General features: G+C 39.2%; 1 protein-coding gene across 1 annotated transcript in view; it reads left to right on the top strand.

Annotated features, from left to right (window-relative positions):
- The first annotated feature begins 311 nt into the window (after positions 1-311).
- The window catches only part of Hpgds (hematopoietic prostaglandin D synthase), a 44,794-nt gene continuing 30,099 nt past the window's right edge, over positions 312-15,006 (top strand). The window contains exons 1-2 of the mRNA XM_050162313.1: positions 312-407; positions 11,442-11,577. Coding sequence (XP_050018270.1) covers positions 11,500-11,577 — 78 coding nt within the window. The 5' untranslated portion in view covers positions 312-407; positions 11,442-11,499. The remainder of the gene's footprint in view (positions 408-11,441; positions 11,578-15,006) is intronic.

Here is a 15,006-nt window from a genome sequence, read left to right as displayed (position 1 = left end):
TGTTCTCACTACACCCAGTACAGCAGATGTTTCTGCCTGGACAGAAATCAGGATATCCTTGTTTCTCTTTTTGTGACAAGCTTTCTCTCTGTGTATCGGCCATTCTGAAAGTAGTCTTCAAAGTATTTGATGTTGTAGTGTAAAAGAAATCAATTCGCAGAGTAAAATGGTGGTCAGAAAAAAAAATCTTCTTAAGAGAAAGAATTTAGATCTGAGATTTGTCAATAAACTAAGAAACAGTTCAGCAAATGAAAGTAACCTGATACTATTCCCTTACTTTCCCAATGCACGTTTCCCAGGTACATGGATGCAGCAATAATAGCAAGCACCCTGAAAGCTGCCTAGCTAGTTCCAGTGCTTCATCCGCTACCTGCTGCCCATCAGACCTGGACAAACTGAAACAGAGAGTAAGTACCAGGCATACAAAAAGCACAGCACTTGTACCTGCCATCATTTGCTCCCTGTGGAGTCCTGGAAACCTCACACAGATGCTTATGCTCCAAAACTGCCTCTGCATTACATGAGAATAATACATCTCTTCAGATGCCTTTATTTGCAGAATATATGGAAATACATAAACATGTCATTTTAAAACATGTTCCTTTTTTCTCTATCATTCTTCTTTTCTTCCTTTTTTCCTTCCTTCCTTTCTTTATTTTCCTTTTTTTTTTTTTTCAAAGAAAAGGTTTCTCTGTGTAACAGTCCTGGCTGTCCTGGAACTCACTCTGTGGACCAGGCTGGCCTCTGTCTCACTGAGATCCACCTGCGTCTGCCTTCCAAGTGCTGGGATTAAAGGTATGCACCACCACTACTACCCGGCCTTTCTTCCATTTACTTTGTGGTACTAGGGAGGCAGTCAAAAGCAGGGCTTTGTGCATGCTATGCAAGTACTCTACTGTTGCAGCATGATCAAAAGACTAGCCTAGAGTGAACCATGCTTTGGAGAACTGTGAGAGAGGCTTGTTGGGGGAGAATTGACAGAGACATCTTGCTGCCCGGACAGTTACCCAAAGTTCTTCTTTAACATTGCGGGCACCCATCTTCAGCCTACTGGCCCATAGTATAAGCAGACTTTTCCATGAAGCAGGAAATTTCAAACACATTTTCACCTATATTGGCAGTTTGTCAGTCACTTTCTTCTGTGTCCTATAAAATGTCTGCCAGTCTCTTTCATGAAGCAAAAACCCCAAAGGACTGTCTCACCTTTAGACAAATTCAGAAGTCATTTTTCTGTGAGTGCTGTATGTCCAGTTCATACAGCAAAACATCAAGCAAGAGCAGTTTCCTGCCCAAATGACTAGCAAACTCCATAAGGAGCCTCTTCAATGCCCAATATCCTCTTAAAGTAATTGGTGCTGCCAGGAGCAGATGTGTCTCATGTCATGAAAAGTCCTAAGTTCTTAAAACATTTTAAATGCAATGTTCTGAAGGTCTCTAAAAATTTGAAGAATTCTTATCTAACTGAAATATATCTCTATATATCTAGAAAACCTAACTAATATGACTACAAGCTTGACTATTATAGATGATTATCTATTAACCTATATTTCTTAACTATACATTGAATTTTTAAATGAGCTGCACAAACACAATACCTTAATCAAGAGCAGAAATATATGTATATACATATATAAAACAAATTGATCTTAAGTTTGTATCAATAAACCAAGATCCATACCAAGACAAGTTATTGATCTCTATATCATATCCCTTTTTAAATGTAAACAAACATTTATAAATAATATTTTGGAATATGGGCATAGTTCTCCCCAACCTGCTTCCTGCTTTTTGTTGGATGAAGTAATTTTTGGAAGATGTTTGCAGCAACCTTTTGGGGGGCTCTTTGTCCATCAAAACACATTAGTCTTGAAGAAATCCTGTCTCGAAAAATCCAAAAAAAAAAAAAGAAAGAAAAAAGAAAAAAAGAAGAAATCCACAGGTTCTCATCTTCTGTGGAAACAAAAGCAGAACCTCTATTCCAAAGCAATAGATACTTAGACCCAAATTTTGAAGTCAAGATACCTTTAAAATATATATTTTGATTTAGCTTAGCAGTCTGTACAATGAAATGTCTCTCTGTACTTAGCTCCTTCACAGTCAAATAACTAAAAGAAAACACAATAGTATACATAATCCAGACTTTCTGTGTATATTCCATCTTTACNATAACATTGCGGGCACCCATCTTCAGCCTACTGGCCCATAGTATAAGCAGACTTTTCCATGAAGCAGGAAATTTCAAACACATTTTCACCTATATTGGCAGTTTGTCAGTCACTTTCTTCTGTGTCCTATAAAATGTCTGCCAGTCTCTTTCATGAAGCAAAAACCCCAAAGGACTGTCTCACCTTTAGACAAATTCAGAAGTCATTTTTCTGTGAGTGCTGTATGTCCAGTTCATACAGCAAAACATCAAGCAAGAGCAGTTTCCTGCCCAAATGACTAGCAAACTCCATAAGGAGCCTCTTCAATGCCCAATATCCTCTTAAAGTAATTGGTGCTGCCAGGAGCAGATGTGTCTCATGTCATGAAAAGTCCTAAGTTCTTAAAACATTTTAAATGCAATGTTCTGAAGGTCTCTAAAAATTTGAAGAATTCTTATCTAACTGAAATATATCTCTATATATCTAGAAAACCTAACTAATATGACTACAAGCTTGACTATTATAGATGATTATCTATTAACCTATATTTCTTAACTATACATTGAATTTTTAAATGAGCTGCACAAACACAATACCTTAATCAAGAGCAGAAATATATGTATATACATATATAAAACAAATTGATCTTAAGTTTGTATCAATAAACCAAGATCCATACCAAGACAAGTTATTGATCTCTATATCATATCCCTTTTTAAATGTAAACAAACATTTATAAATAATATTTTGGAATATGGGCATAGTTCTCCCCAACCTGCTTCCTGCTTTTTGTTGGATGAAGTAATTTTTGGAAGATGTTTGCAGCAACCTTTTGGGGGGCTCTTTGTCCATCAAAACACATTAGTCTTGAAGAAATCCTGTCTCGAAAAATCCAAAAAAAAAAAAAGAAAGAAAAAAGAAAAAAAGAAGAAATCCACAGGTTCTCATCTTCTGTGGAAACAAAAGCAGAACCTCTATTCCAAAGCAATAGATACTTAGACCCAAATTTTGAAGTCAAGATACCTTTAAAATATATATTTTGATTTAGCTTAGCAGTCTGTACAAAGAAAACACAATAGTATACATAATCCAGACTTTCTGTGTATATTCCATCTTTACATGGCTTGTTTTTACTCTATTACTTTTTCTACAAGTTTAATATTTATTTTATTATCTTTCTCCTTTAATCTATGATTGCCTGTACTCTGTCTCTTTAAAGACTTTGCTTTAGTTTTTTAAACAATTTACTTCTTTTTATCACTCTCTATACTCTTTTCTTTCTCCCAAGCCTACATACTTTTATCTAACACTGTGACCCATTTAGAGATTTTTTTTTCTGAATCTGTCTTTATTGTGTATCTGTAATTATTTTCTATCCAGAAGCATCTTTTTTTTCTTAATGCCAAACAGGCCTGACTAGGACCAATGCTGTGGCACTGCCTGTTGGTTGGCTCCACCCAGTCCAACATGGCGGAGGCATGTTCACTGTCTCTGAGAGCCATTATCTCCTCTCCAGATCCAGGGTTGGGTTGTAGTAGGTCAAGAAATAAACTAGCACTAACTGATACAGACCTACATTGTACACAATAGGCTACCTACTTTTAAAGACATCCCTTTGGCTTGGGGTGGGGGTATGGTCAAGTTGGATTTTGACCTGGCTCTAATATGCCCTCAGCAACCAAAACTGCTGCCTAAATTTGGCATGTTTGAACCTGCAAACTTTTGGGGGAAAATATCTCCAATGAAACTGCAAATGGTCAAATGTTTCCCATCTTCTCCTCTCCCTTTATCCCCACCCATGTCCTTCCCTTTGCTCTGCGTATCAGGTTTTCTAGTTCAGACTTCTAATGCTGACTCTATAGACACTCTCAGAATTCCATCTGGCAGATGAACCTCCTTTCTATCAAACCTCCTCAGGCTTCCTCCCACTCCACACACTTTCCCTTCCCTCACACGCCTGGTTCTACAATCTACCCACCACTGCTTCTTTCTCTTTATTCACCTTGAAGCTAGTCCCCATTATGCCTTTTGGCTAAACTGCTGGCCCATTGATCTTTTTTTCTTCTACATGAAAGGTCCAATTGAGAGCTGTGACCTCTTCCCTCCTGGGAGCTCCCTAAATCCTGCCTAGGACAAGAAGATAGTTTTGGTTCATATGGTTGTTGATGGTTTTTAATGTGCCACAATAAAATTGTATCTGTACTATGGTGCCAAACAAGTGCCACTAAAATGAAAGTGATGATCGTGAAAGCCTAGAGTCTGTTGAGCTTAGGTTATGTTGACAGATTGTCTTTTGCTATTTAAGCTCACTGAGAAGCTGGATCTAGGAATGGGATTTGACTCTTCCACTGCAGAGTCAAAAATGCATGTCTCAAGAACCTCCAAGACTTCTGTCCTGGTCAGCCTGGCCCTTGACTCTGTGACAAAGAAAAGGAGAACAACGAAAACAGTACAAGAAAAATGATATTGTGCCATTAAGGGCAGCTAATTTGTAAACTATTTCTAACATAAGTTGCCTTATCTAATGGTATTGAGCAGTCTATAGTATAATCAGCTAATGAGAAGCCCATCTATGGAGAGGACAGAGCCCAATATGGACTCAAGAGATAATCCACCAGCTATTAGATAGGCCATTTCCAGTGAGGAGCTGCTTTTGCAGGCTCTGGTGACATTCAGTGCCTGCTATTTCTGACTGATATCTCCAGGTTCATTTTCCTATGACTGGGGCACAGTGCCACTGCTCCATATCCCATTTCTTTGTTCTACAATGGTCTGTCTTTGTTTTAGCCCCACAGCACCTGGGTTCTCTTGCTTGAGTTTTTAACCTCATAGTTGCAGCAACATAAAATAAAGTGTAGCACATTTTGAGTTGCCAAGTTTCTTAATATTTTGTGTTGAATATTTTTTAGAATACAGAGCCTTAAATTCAATTACATGTGATACAAAGAGGTTCTCTCAATCCATTCAGCCATCAGAGAGAGAGAGCTAGAGCTTTTAGTACTTACTTCCTATATAATTTATTTAAAGCGATATGGACTTGCATGAGATCAGGGAAACCCTACGAAAGAGAGCTGACTCTCCTTTTCTGTTTAACCTGGAGCAATTTGTACGTTCTCTATCCCTCTCAACTTTCAGAGCTTACATCTTCTCAAGAGCCTGGTACTTTTTCATTAGTTATCAGTTGCTCAGGCCATGACTTAGGATGCAGAATGCACTGGGGTCCTACTCCTCTCCTTGAGACAGAGGTTACTTTAGATTGTATCATCACAAACCATTAAGCCGCTTTGAGGAACAAAAAAAAAGTTCCAGATTCTTACCATCAGGTGCCTATCAACTTCATCTGTTCTAGAGATAAGATTAGAAGGAACTAGTGTCATCTCCTAGACTGCAGGGCCTCTGCCCTGTCTTCTAAGTTGAACACTGTCGTCTTCACACAATAAGTTATGCCCTCCTAAAATATCACAATGTTAATACTTCTTCACAGAAACAGAAGATGGGCCAGTGGTTGTGGTGCACACCTTTAATCCGAGGACTCAAGAGGCAGAGGCAGGGAGATATAATCAGAGATTTTGTCAGGACCACCAGCTCCAAAATAAATGCACAGAGACTTAATATTAATTATAAATTCTCGGCCAATAGCACTTACATTTTAAATTAACCCATATTTCCTTTTTTTATTGATTTTCTCTGCTACCCTCTCTGCTTCTTTCCTCCCCTTCAACTCTCTCCCATGGTCTCCATGCTCTCAATTTACTCAGGAGATCTTGTCTTTTTCTACTTCCCATTAGATTTATGTAAATCTCTCTTAGGGTCCTCATTGTTGTCTAGGTTCTCTGGTATTGTGATTTTTAGGCTGGTTTTCTTTGCTTTATGTTTTAAAACCACCTATGAGTGAGTACATATGATAATTGGCTTTCTGGGTTTGTGTTCCCTCACTCAATCTGATGCTTTTTAGCTCCATCTATTTGCCTGCAAAGTTCAAGATGTCGGGTTTTTTTTCTGCTGTGTAGTACTCCATTGTGTAAATGTACCACATTTTCCTTACCCATTCTTTTGTTGAGGGGCATTTAGGTTGTTTCCAAGTTCTAGCTATAACAAACAAAGCTGCTATGAATATAGTTGAGCACACATCCTTGTGGCACGATTGAGCATCCTTTGGATATATACCCAAATGGTATTGCTAGGCCTTGAGAAAAGTTCTTTCCTAATTTTCTGAGAAATCACCACACTGACATCCAAAGGGGTTGTATCAACTTACACTCCCACCAGCAATGCAGGAGAGTTCTCTTTACCCCACAAGCTCTCCAACATATGATGTCATTAGTGTTTTTGATCTTGGCTATTCTTACAGGTGTAAGAATGATGGAATCTCAGAGTTGTTTTGATTTGCATTTCTCTGATGACTAAGAATGTTGAGCATTTCCTTAAGTGTCTTTCAGCCATTTTAGATTCTTCTGTTAAGAGTTTTTTGTTTAGGTCTGTATTCCATTTTTTATTAGATTATTTGTGATTTTGGTGACCAATTTCTTGGGTTCTTTGTATATTTTGGAGATCAGACCTCTGTATGATGTAAGGTTGGTGAAGATCTTTTCCCATTCTATAGGCTGTTGTTTTGTCTTGTTGACCATGTCCTTTGCTTTACAGAAGCTCTTCAGTTTCAGGAAGTCCCATTTATTAATTGTTTCTCTCAGTGTCTGTGCTACTGGGGTTATATTTGGGAAGTAGTCTCCTGTGCCAATGCGTTCAAGTGTACTTTCCAATTTATCTTCTATTAGGTTCAGTGTGGCTGGCTTTATGTTGAGGTCTTTGATCCATTTGGACTTGAGTTTTAGTGATAGATATGGGTATGTTTTTATTCTTCTACATGTTGGTATCCAGTTATGCAAGCACTATTTGTTAAATGTGCTTTCTTTTTTCCATTTGATATTTTTTGCTTCTTTGTCAAAAATCAGGTGTTCAAAGGTGTGTCAATTAATATCTGGGTCTTCAGTTCAGTTCCATTGGTCCTCCTGTCTATTCTTATGCCAATACCAGGCTGTTTTCAGTACTGTTGCTCTGTAGTAGAGTTTGAAGTCAGGGATTGTGCTGCCTCTAGAAGTTCCTTTATTGTACAGAATTGTTTTGGTTATCCTGGGTTTTTTTGCTTTTCCATATGAAGTTGAGCACCATTCTTTTGAGACCTGTGAAGAATTTTGCTGGGATTTTGATGGGCATTGCATTGAATCTGTAGGTTGCTTTTAGTAAGATTGCCATTTTTACTGTGTTAATTCTACCTACTCAAGAGCATGGGAGATCTTTCCACTTTCTGGTGTCTTCTTCACTTTCTTTCTTCAAAGATTTAAAGTTCTTGTCATACAAGTGTTCTACTTGTTTGGTCAGAGTTAATCCAAGATATTTTATGCTATTTGTGGGTATTATGAAAGGTGACATTTCTCTGATTTCTTTCTCAGTCCATTTATCATGTGTGTAAAGAAGGGCTACTGTTTTTTTTGTTAATATTGTATCCTGCTACATTACTGAAAGTGTTTATGAGTTGTAAAACTTCCTTGGTAGAATTTTTGAGATCGCTTATGTAAACTATCATATCATCATCAAATAGGGAGTGTTTGACTTCTTCTTTTCTGATTTGTATCCCCTTGACCTTTTCTTTTTGTTGTTGTTGTTGTTGTCTTATTGTTCAACTAAGACCTCAAGAACTATATTGAATAGATATGGAGAGAGTGGACAACCTTGTCTTGTTCCTGATTTCAGTGGGATCGCTGTGAATCTCTCTCCATTTAGTTTGATGTTGGCTATTGACTTGCTGTACATTGCCTTTATCATATTTGGTATGTTCCTTATATCCCTGCTCTTTCTAAGACCTTTATCATTAAGGGATGCTGTACTTTGTTGAAAGCTTTTTTGGGCATCTAGTGAGATGATTGTTTTTTCATTATTTCTGTTTCTGTAATTCTGTCAGCTTGTATTTTATTTATTGTCTCTATTTCAGTTTCAGTTTTCAAGTCTTGACTAGTTTCTTTCATTTGTTTGATTGCTTTTTTTCTTGGTTTTCTTTAAGGTATTTGTTGATGTCTTTCAATTTTTTGTTTGTCTTTTTTCCCACTTCATTGAGGGAAGGTCTCATTTCCTCTTTTAGGGCCTGAAACATTCTCCTGAAGTTATTTTTTAGGTCATTTTCTTCTACCTCATCTATATTTGGTTGTTCAAGTCTTCTGTTGTAGGGCCACTAGATTTTACTGGTGTCATGTTGCTCTCTGTGGTGTTACGTTCTTACCTTGTCTACCCATCATTTCATCTAATTGATGTAGTTGGGGCTGTCTGTGACTCTGGCAATCAATCTTCCATGTGCCAGTGGAGCCAGAGCTCAGATGGTTACTCTTCGTGGTGCAGTTGGTGCCATGGTTTCAGTTAGCCCATTGATCATTCCATGTTCCTGGAGGTCACTCAGCCCTCCTTGGTTTTGCTCTGCTCCTGTGGAATTCACTGTCTCGGGCCTGCCCTGTCCTAGGTTGCTGGCTCAGACTTGTTTCTGTAAATGTTCCTGGTCTGGATCCACTTCTGCAGAGGTCTCTGGCTTAGGGTTGGTCCTTCAAAGGTCTCTGGCTCTGATCTACTCCCTCAGAGGTCCCAGACCCGCAGAAGTCCTGGCTCAGGCCTACTCCTTCAGAGGTCCCAGACTCACAGTTGGACCCACAGAGGTTTCTGGTTCCTGCCTACTCCCTAGGAGGTCTCAGACCAATGGCTGGACCTACAGAGGTCCTGGCTCAGGCCTACTCCCTCAGAGGTCCCAGACTCATGCCTGGTCCTGCAGAGGTCCTGGTTCGGGTCTAGTTCCTTGAATGTCCCAAATTCATGCCTGGAACCCCAGGGGCCCTGGCTCAGGGCTACTCCCTCAAAGGTCTCAGACTCATGCCGAGACACATAGAGGTCTCTGGATCCTGCCTACACCCCTGTAGATCCCAGACTCATGTCTGGACCCAAAGAGGCCTTTGACTCTGGCCTACTCCCTCAGCAGTTGCTCCCCTGTACCTGTTCCTGTGGAGTTCACTGTCTCAGGTCTGCTCTAGCCTAGGTTGATGGCTCAGTCCTGTTCCTTTGGAGTTCATTGCTTCAGACTTGCTCTGGCCTAAGTCACTGACCCAGTTCTGCTTCTGCAAATGTCCCTGGTCTGGATCTATTCTTAGTCCCATGGAGCTCACCATCTCAGGTCTGCTCTGGCCCAGGTTGCTGGCTCAGTCCTGCTACTGTGGAGTTCATTGCCTCAGGCCCACTCCAGCTTAGGTTGCTGGCTCAGTCTTAACCCATATTTCTTATCTATCCTCTGCCATGTGAGGTACCTTCTTTCAACACAGCTTATTTATATCCTGCTTCCTCTGCCTCTGGCTCCCAACTCTGTTTCCACTCTTCCTCTTCCTAACATTCTGTTTGCTTTGAAAATCCTGTCTATTGGCCAATCAATTTTTATTAACAATAAGATCAATACATTTTCGGAGTATACAAAAGAATTATTCCACTATAGGCAGATCTCTGTGAGTTTGAGAACAGCCTGGTCTGCAGAGTAAATTCCAGTACAGCCAGGACTACACAGAGAAAGCCTGTCTTGAAAGATCAAAAATAAAAGAGAAAGAAATAGGAGATTGACAGGACCATTCCAGCCTTTTCTTTATAACTACAACAAAACTGCATAAGGCCTCAGGGTCTTCATAAGGAGCTAGGGTGATAAACGGTGGCTCTCTACCACTGTGACCATGGCAAAGCCATAATACATACTGGGTGAATGCTTTTGGATACCGACATTTCTTTCAATAACCTCTTACCTACATTCTGTAAGTAGCCCAATAAATACTGGTTTCCCAGATGAATTTCTTTGAAATTAGACCTTAGGATGTCATTTGAACTCTATGAAGAAGGATAGATACTGCATAGTTTAGTGCTTCTGCCCCTAAGGAAAAGATATCCTCACAACAGATAATTTATCTGTTAATGTTATTTTGTCTCATGGTATTAAGAGAAGAAACCAGTAAATAAGAGAAAATATTTTAAAAGATTCAAATAAATGGATAAAAGCATAGAATTTGGTTTAGTAGAAAAGAATTTGTTTATAAAGTAAACTAAAAAGTTTACATAAGTTCTGAGTAAATTTTTTAAGGTATGTAAAGGGTGAAACTTAGTGGTGACATATATGATACTATAATTTCTAAAGTCAAAGGTCAAGAATTATAAGTACTGGATAAAATAAATCTCTAATCAAAGTTTATTTTAAAGTGTCTGACTTTTAAAATATTATACAGCAGTTAAAAGTATCAAACAAGTAATGTGGGATTCCCCTCTTATGCTGTGAATACAATTGGCAAATTAATAAAGAAACTGGTTTGGACTGATAGCACAGAGTAGAGCTAGGTAGGGAAAACTAAACTGAATGCTGGGAGGAAGGAGGCAGAGTCAGAGAGAAGTCATGTAGCCCTACCAGAGACAGACACGGGAACTTTACCCAGTAAGCCATAGCCTTGTGGCAATATACAGATTAATATAAATGGGTTAAATTAATATGTAAGACTTAGCCAATAAGAAGCTAGAGCTAATAGGCCAGCCAGTGATTTAATTAATACATTTTCTGTGTGATTATTTCGGGGCTGAGCAGCAAGGAGCAAACAATCAGCCTCCTACAATAAACGAGTATAACTAGTCTTTTGAGTGTTCAGTAAGTAGACTCAGAGGCTATACGATATAGTCAGGTGGACTAAAAAGGAAAAATATTATTCCACTTGCCTTCTAATGTCAACTAGGCCCTAGAAAGATTTGGAACATCCACTGAAATGTTCTGTAACCATGGTGTCGTGATTTGAAAAAGAGTTGTCCCCAAAGAGAGTAGCACTATTAGGAGGTGTGGCTTTGTTGGAGTACCTATAGCCTTGCTAGAGGAAGTGTGTCACTGTGGAGGCCGTCTTTGAGGTCTCATATATGCTCAAGACATATGTAGTACCTCAGACCACTTCCTGTTGCCTGCATATCATGATATAGGAGTCTCAGCTTCAACATCATGTCTCCCTGAAAGTCACCATGTCAGAGCATGATGATAATGACTAAATCTCTGAAAATGTAAGCCACCCCAATTAAATGTTTTGTTTAAAAAAAAAAGAAACCTTGTCATTGTTTTTTAAACTCTTAGAAAAAAAAAAAAAGAGTTGCCATGGTCATGGTTTCATTTTATAGCAATAGAAACCCTAAGACAGAAGTTGGTATCAAGGACTGGGATATTTCTGCGATAAATCTGATCATGTTTTTTTTTTTTTTAAGAATGTGGACCTCAGTACTGTGGATTTGAAAAGCACTTGAATGCTTTGAGTGCTGCTTAATGGGCCACACCAGTAGAAGCATGGAAGACAGTGGTGCTGTATGTGATTCGATGAACTGTGGAGACCTTGCTCAGGAGGTTAGAAAGAAAATAATATTAATATGTGGCCTAGAGATCATTCTTGTGATATTTTAGAGAAGAAAATGGCTTCTTTTTGCCTTTGTCTGAAGAGTCTGCCTGAGACTAAAGTAAAGAGTTTTGGATGAATTGCTTTGACAGAAAAAATTTCAAAACAGCCTATTATAAACTTTGTCATGTGATTAATAGTGGCTGCTCTATTGAAAGATTTATAGTGAAAAGGAAGAAGCTGAGCAGGGTAAATTACAAAATGTAAAATTTAAGGAGAAAAAGAATACCAGGAAGTGGGGGAAGCTGAATTCTGTGTTCAAGAAGATAAACAGATTAAGACATGGAATAAAAGGAGTGCTGACCTCAGGGCAAATTTCTACCCAGCAAAGTTTAGAAAAGGAATTAAAGAAAGCGTAGAGCCTGATGTAGTGGTACACATTTTTTAATCCCAGCACTAAAGAGGCAGAGGTTGGTGGATTTCTGAATTTGAGGCCAGCCTACTCTACAGAGCAAGTTCCCGAATAGCCAAGCTTAGAAAGTGAAGGGAACTATCAAAAACGCCAAAGTTGTGAGTGTGGGAGAGCTGTCTCCACTGCTCACCTGTGGCATGATGGCATGGGTGGGGGAAGATACCCTTCTTTCCCCTCAACACATTTTTCTTTCTTTTTCTTTTAAGCTTTAACTTCTTGGGATGAAGGCCATTGCAAGGGCAGAGAGAGATATGAAAGGAGAGGAAATGAATGGGATGGAGATGCATGATGAGAAAACACAAAGAATAAATGTAAAGAAAGCTAAACTGGGGAATAAAACTGAGCAGAGAATGCTCAAAAGATGAAACATGGATGACTGGGAAATATTTTTAAAGTGTTCAATATCTTTAGCCATCAGGAAAAGGCAAATTAAAATGACTTAGAGCTTTCATCTTTCCTCTGTCAGAACGGCTAAGGAAAAAACATAGGATGACAAACACAGGCCTGGTGCGGGGAAAGGGGAACATTCACTCACTGCCAGTGGGTGGAAATGGATGCAGTCATTATGAAAATTGTTGTGATGTTTCTTCAGGCAGCTAGAAATAGACCTACAACATGAGCCAGGTAGATTCTTCTTGGGCACATACCCAAAGGGCATTTTACTACAGCAATACTTCTCCTCCTTCTTCATTGTTGCTCTATCACAATAGCTAGGAAATGGAAACAACCTAGATATGGAAACATATAGATATGGATGAGTGAATAACAGAAGTTTGGTATACTTACACAGTGGAATATTATTTAGATGTTGAGGAAAAACTACTAAAACTCACAAGTAAATAGATAGAGTTATAAATAGTTATTCTGAGTGAAGTAATCCAGATCCAAAAGAGAAATATCACATGTTTTCTCTTATACACAGATGTTAGCTTTGAATCTTTAAATTTTGCTTTTAGATCCTCATAGAGGTCAGGAAATTATTAAAGGTCCAGGTAAGGGTGTTTCCAAGGAAAGAAGACACACCACATTGGTATAAAGGGAAACAGAAATGATGGAGCAGAAAGAATAAGATGGGGTGGGGAGATGGAAGGAAAAAATATAGATAGATAGGAGTGTGGGGAAGGACTGATAACAAACAGTAAAGCCCTGATAAAAGTCACATGAAATACTACTATTGCAGATATCCTCTTACATAAACGTATACAAAACACATTTCAATAGAGTTACTCTGTATCTGGACAGCAATGCCTCGACTAGACATCATCAGCTAACAAATAAAAAACCCAGTGTCAGGAATGGGTTGTTTCTCTTTTATATGATGGCCAATGAGTTTCCACAGACCCCACACATTACAGACTGTTGCCTTTTCTCCTGGTTGCCTCCAGAACTTGAAGGTAAAACTCTATTGCTGAAGATATTGCACACTTGAGTCACAGGACATGGAGAAGTCAAACTGAAACTACCCTCAAAGCTTCATCCTTACAGGCTAGCTTCATAGTACTGGAACGTACTATGCACACTATCAAAAGAGAGTAATCACAAGTTTTATCCGGCTACAGACCTTGTGAGATACGATAACTGTCAGCATGTGCCCATTGGTACAAGAGCAGCTCGAGAGTTATGTGAGTAACCAACCATCTTTTGACTGGATTTAAGGCCTGCTGCACAATATGGAACCTGTAACTTGCACCATTATCAAGGAATCCATAGCTAGATGGGTGATCAGCCCTAGTGGGAAACCTACTACTTTGTGAAAGGGGCATATAATCAAACAGACTCCTCACGACTTACTGTGACAGCCACAGATTCAGGCTTCTCTCCAACCCCATCAGAGAAGCCTCTTTTTGCAGTAATGAGTCACACAGAGACCCACAACTTGTCACGGTGCAGAGAATAAACTGTGGAGTACTCAATCCTAAATAGGGCATGTATCTCACACTGCTTCTCCCAAGGTTCAAGAAAGAAGAGGCAGAAAGATTTGAGAGCCTGAGGTGGTAGATGACTTCAGCAGTGTTCTCTGGATGTAAAAGGACAGTTGCTCTTATGCACTCACAGTGATTGTGAGGGCATACACAGGATCTGAGTAAGCTCAGAAGAGCAAAATCCTAGCATCACAGGGAGGAGTCACAAAGTTTACTCACAGTGATTGTGGGGGCATACACAGGATCTGAGTAAGCTCAGAAGAGACAAAATCCTAGCACCACAGGGAGAGGGAGTCACAAAGTTCTACTCCTGGATGAGGAGCTATTGGTGACTGCTAGCTGCTAGGAAAACAGTCAGATTTCCTTAAGGGTGAGGCTCCTGGCAGATAACCATGCTCCAGTGAATGGCCACACCAACAAGGAAATATGGGCAGTGCTCCTTGGACTGGATGGTTTAAAAACAAACAAGGACACAAAGCCCCATGAGTATGGAATGCAGGGGGGATCCGGGAGGAGCTGAGGAATAGCTGAATAGGTTTGAAATATAATGTATAAAATTGTCAAAGGACTAATAAAAATATACTTTAAAATAAATTCTGGGGAAATACTTTGTAGTGATATTTCATTTCTTTTTTAATAAATAAAGCTTGCCTGACATTCAGAGAGTAAAACAACCACACCGGTCAGCCTTATGGAATAGGCAGTGGTGACACCTTTAATCCCAGTAGCCACACTGGTTGCTGTAGAAATCAGATGGTAGTGATGTTTGCCTTTAATCCCAGCCCAAGAGATAAATATAATATGGGAGAAGACAGCTCTTAGACACAGTATCATTCTGAGGATTTGTGGAGGCAGGATCACTATTTCAGTCTGAGGGAGAGGTAAGAGTCAGTGGGTGGTTGCCTTGTTTATCTGACCTTCAGGTTGAACCCCAGTTTCTGTCTCTGGGTTTTGATTATTCATGCTACAATACTTGAAGCTTTCCAAAATCCATTGTTTTTTTGTTGTTGTTGTTGTTGTTTTTTTTTTGTTTTTTTTTTTGTTTT

This window comes from Alexandromys fortis, unplaced genomic scaffold (genome assembly GCF_014885135.2).
Source record: "Alexandromys fortis isolate MF-2015 unplaced genomic scaffold, M_Fortis_MF-2015_v1.1 scaffold_117, whole genome shotgun sequence".
Lineage (NCBI taxonomy): Eukaryota > Metazoa > Chordata > Mammalia > Rodentia > Cricetidae > Alexandromys > Alexandromys fortis.
The sequence above is the reverse complement of the archived record's forward strand: the minus strand, read 5'-3'. Positions and strand labels throughout refer to the sequence as shown.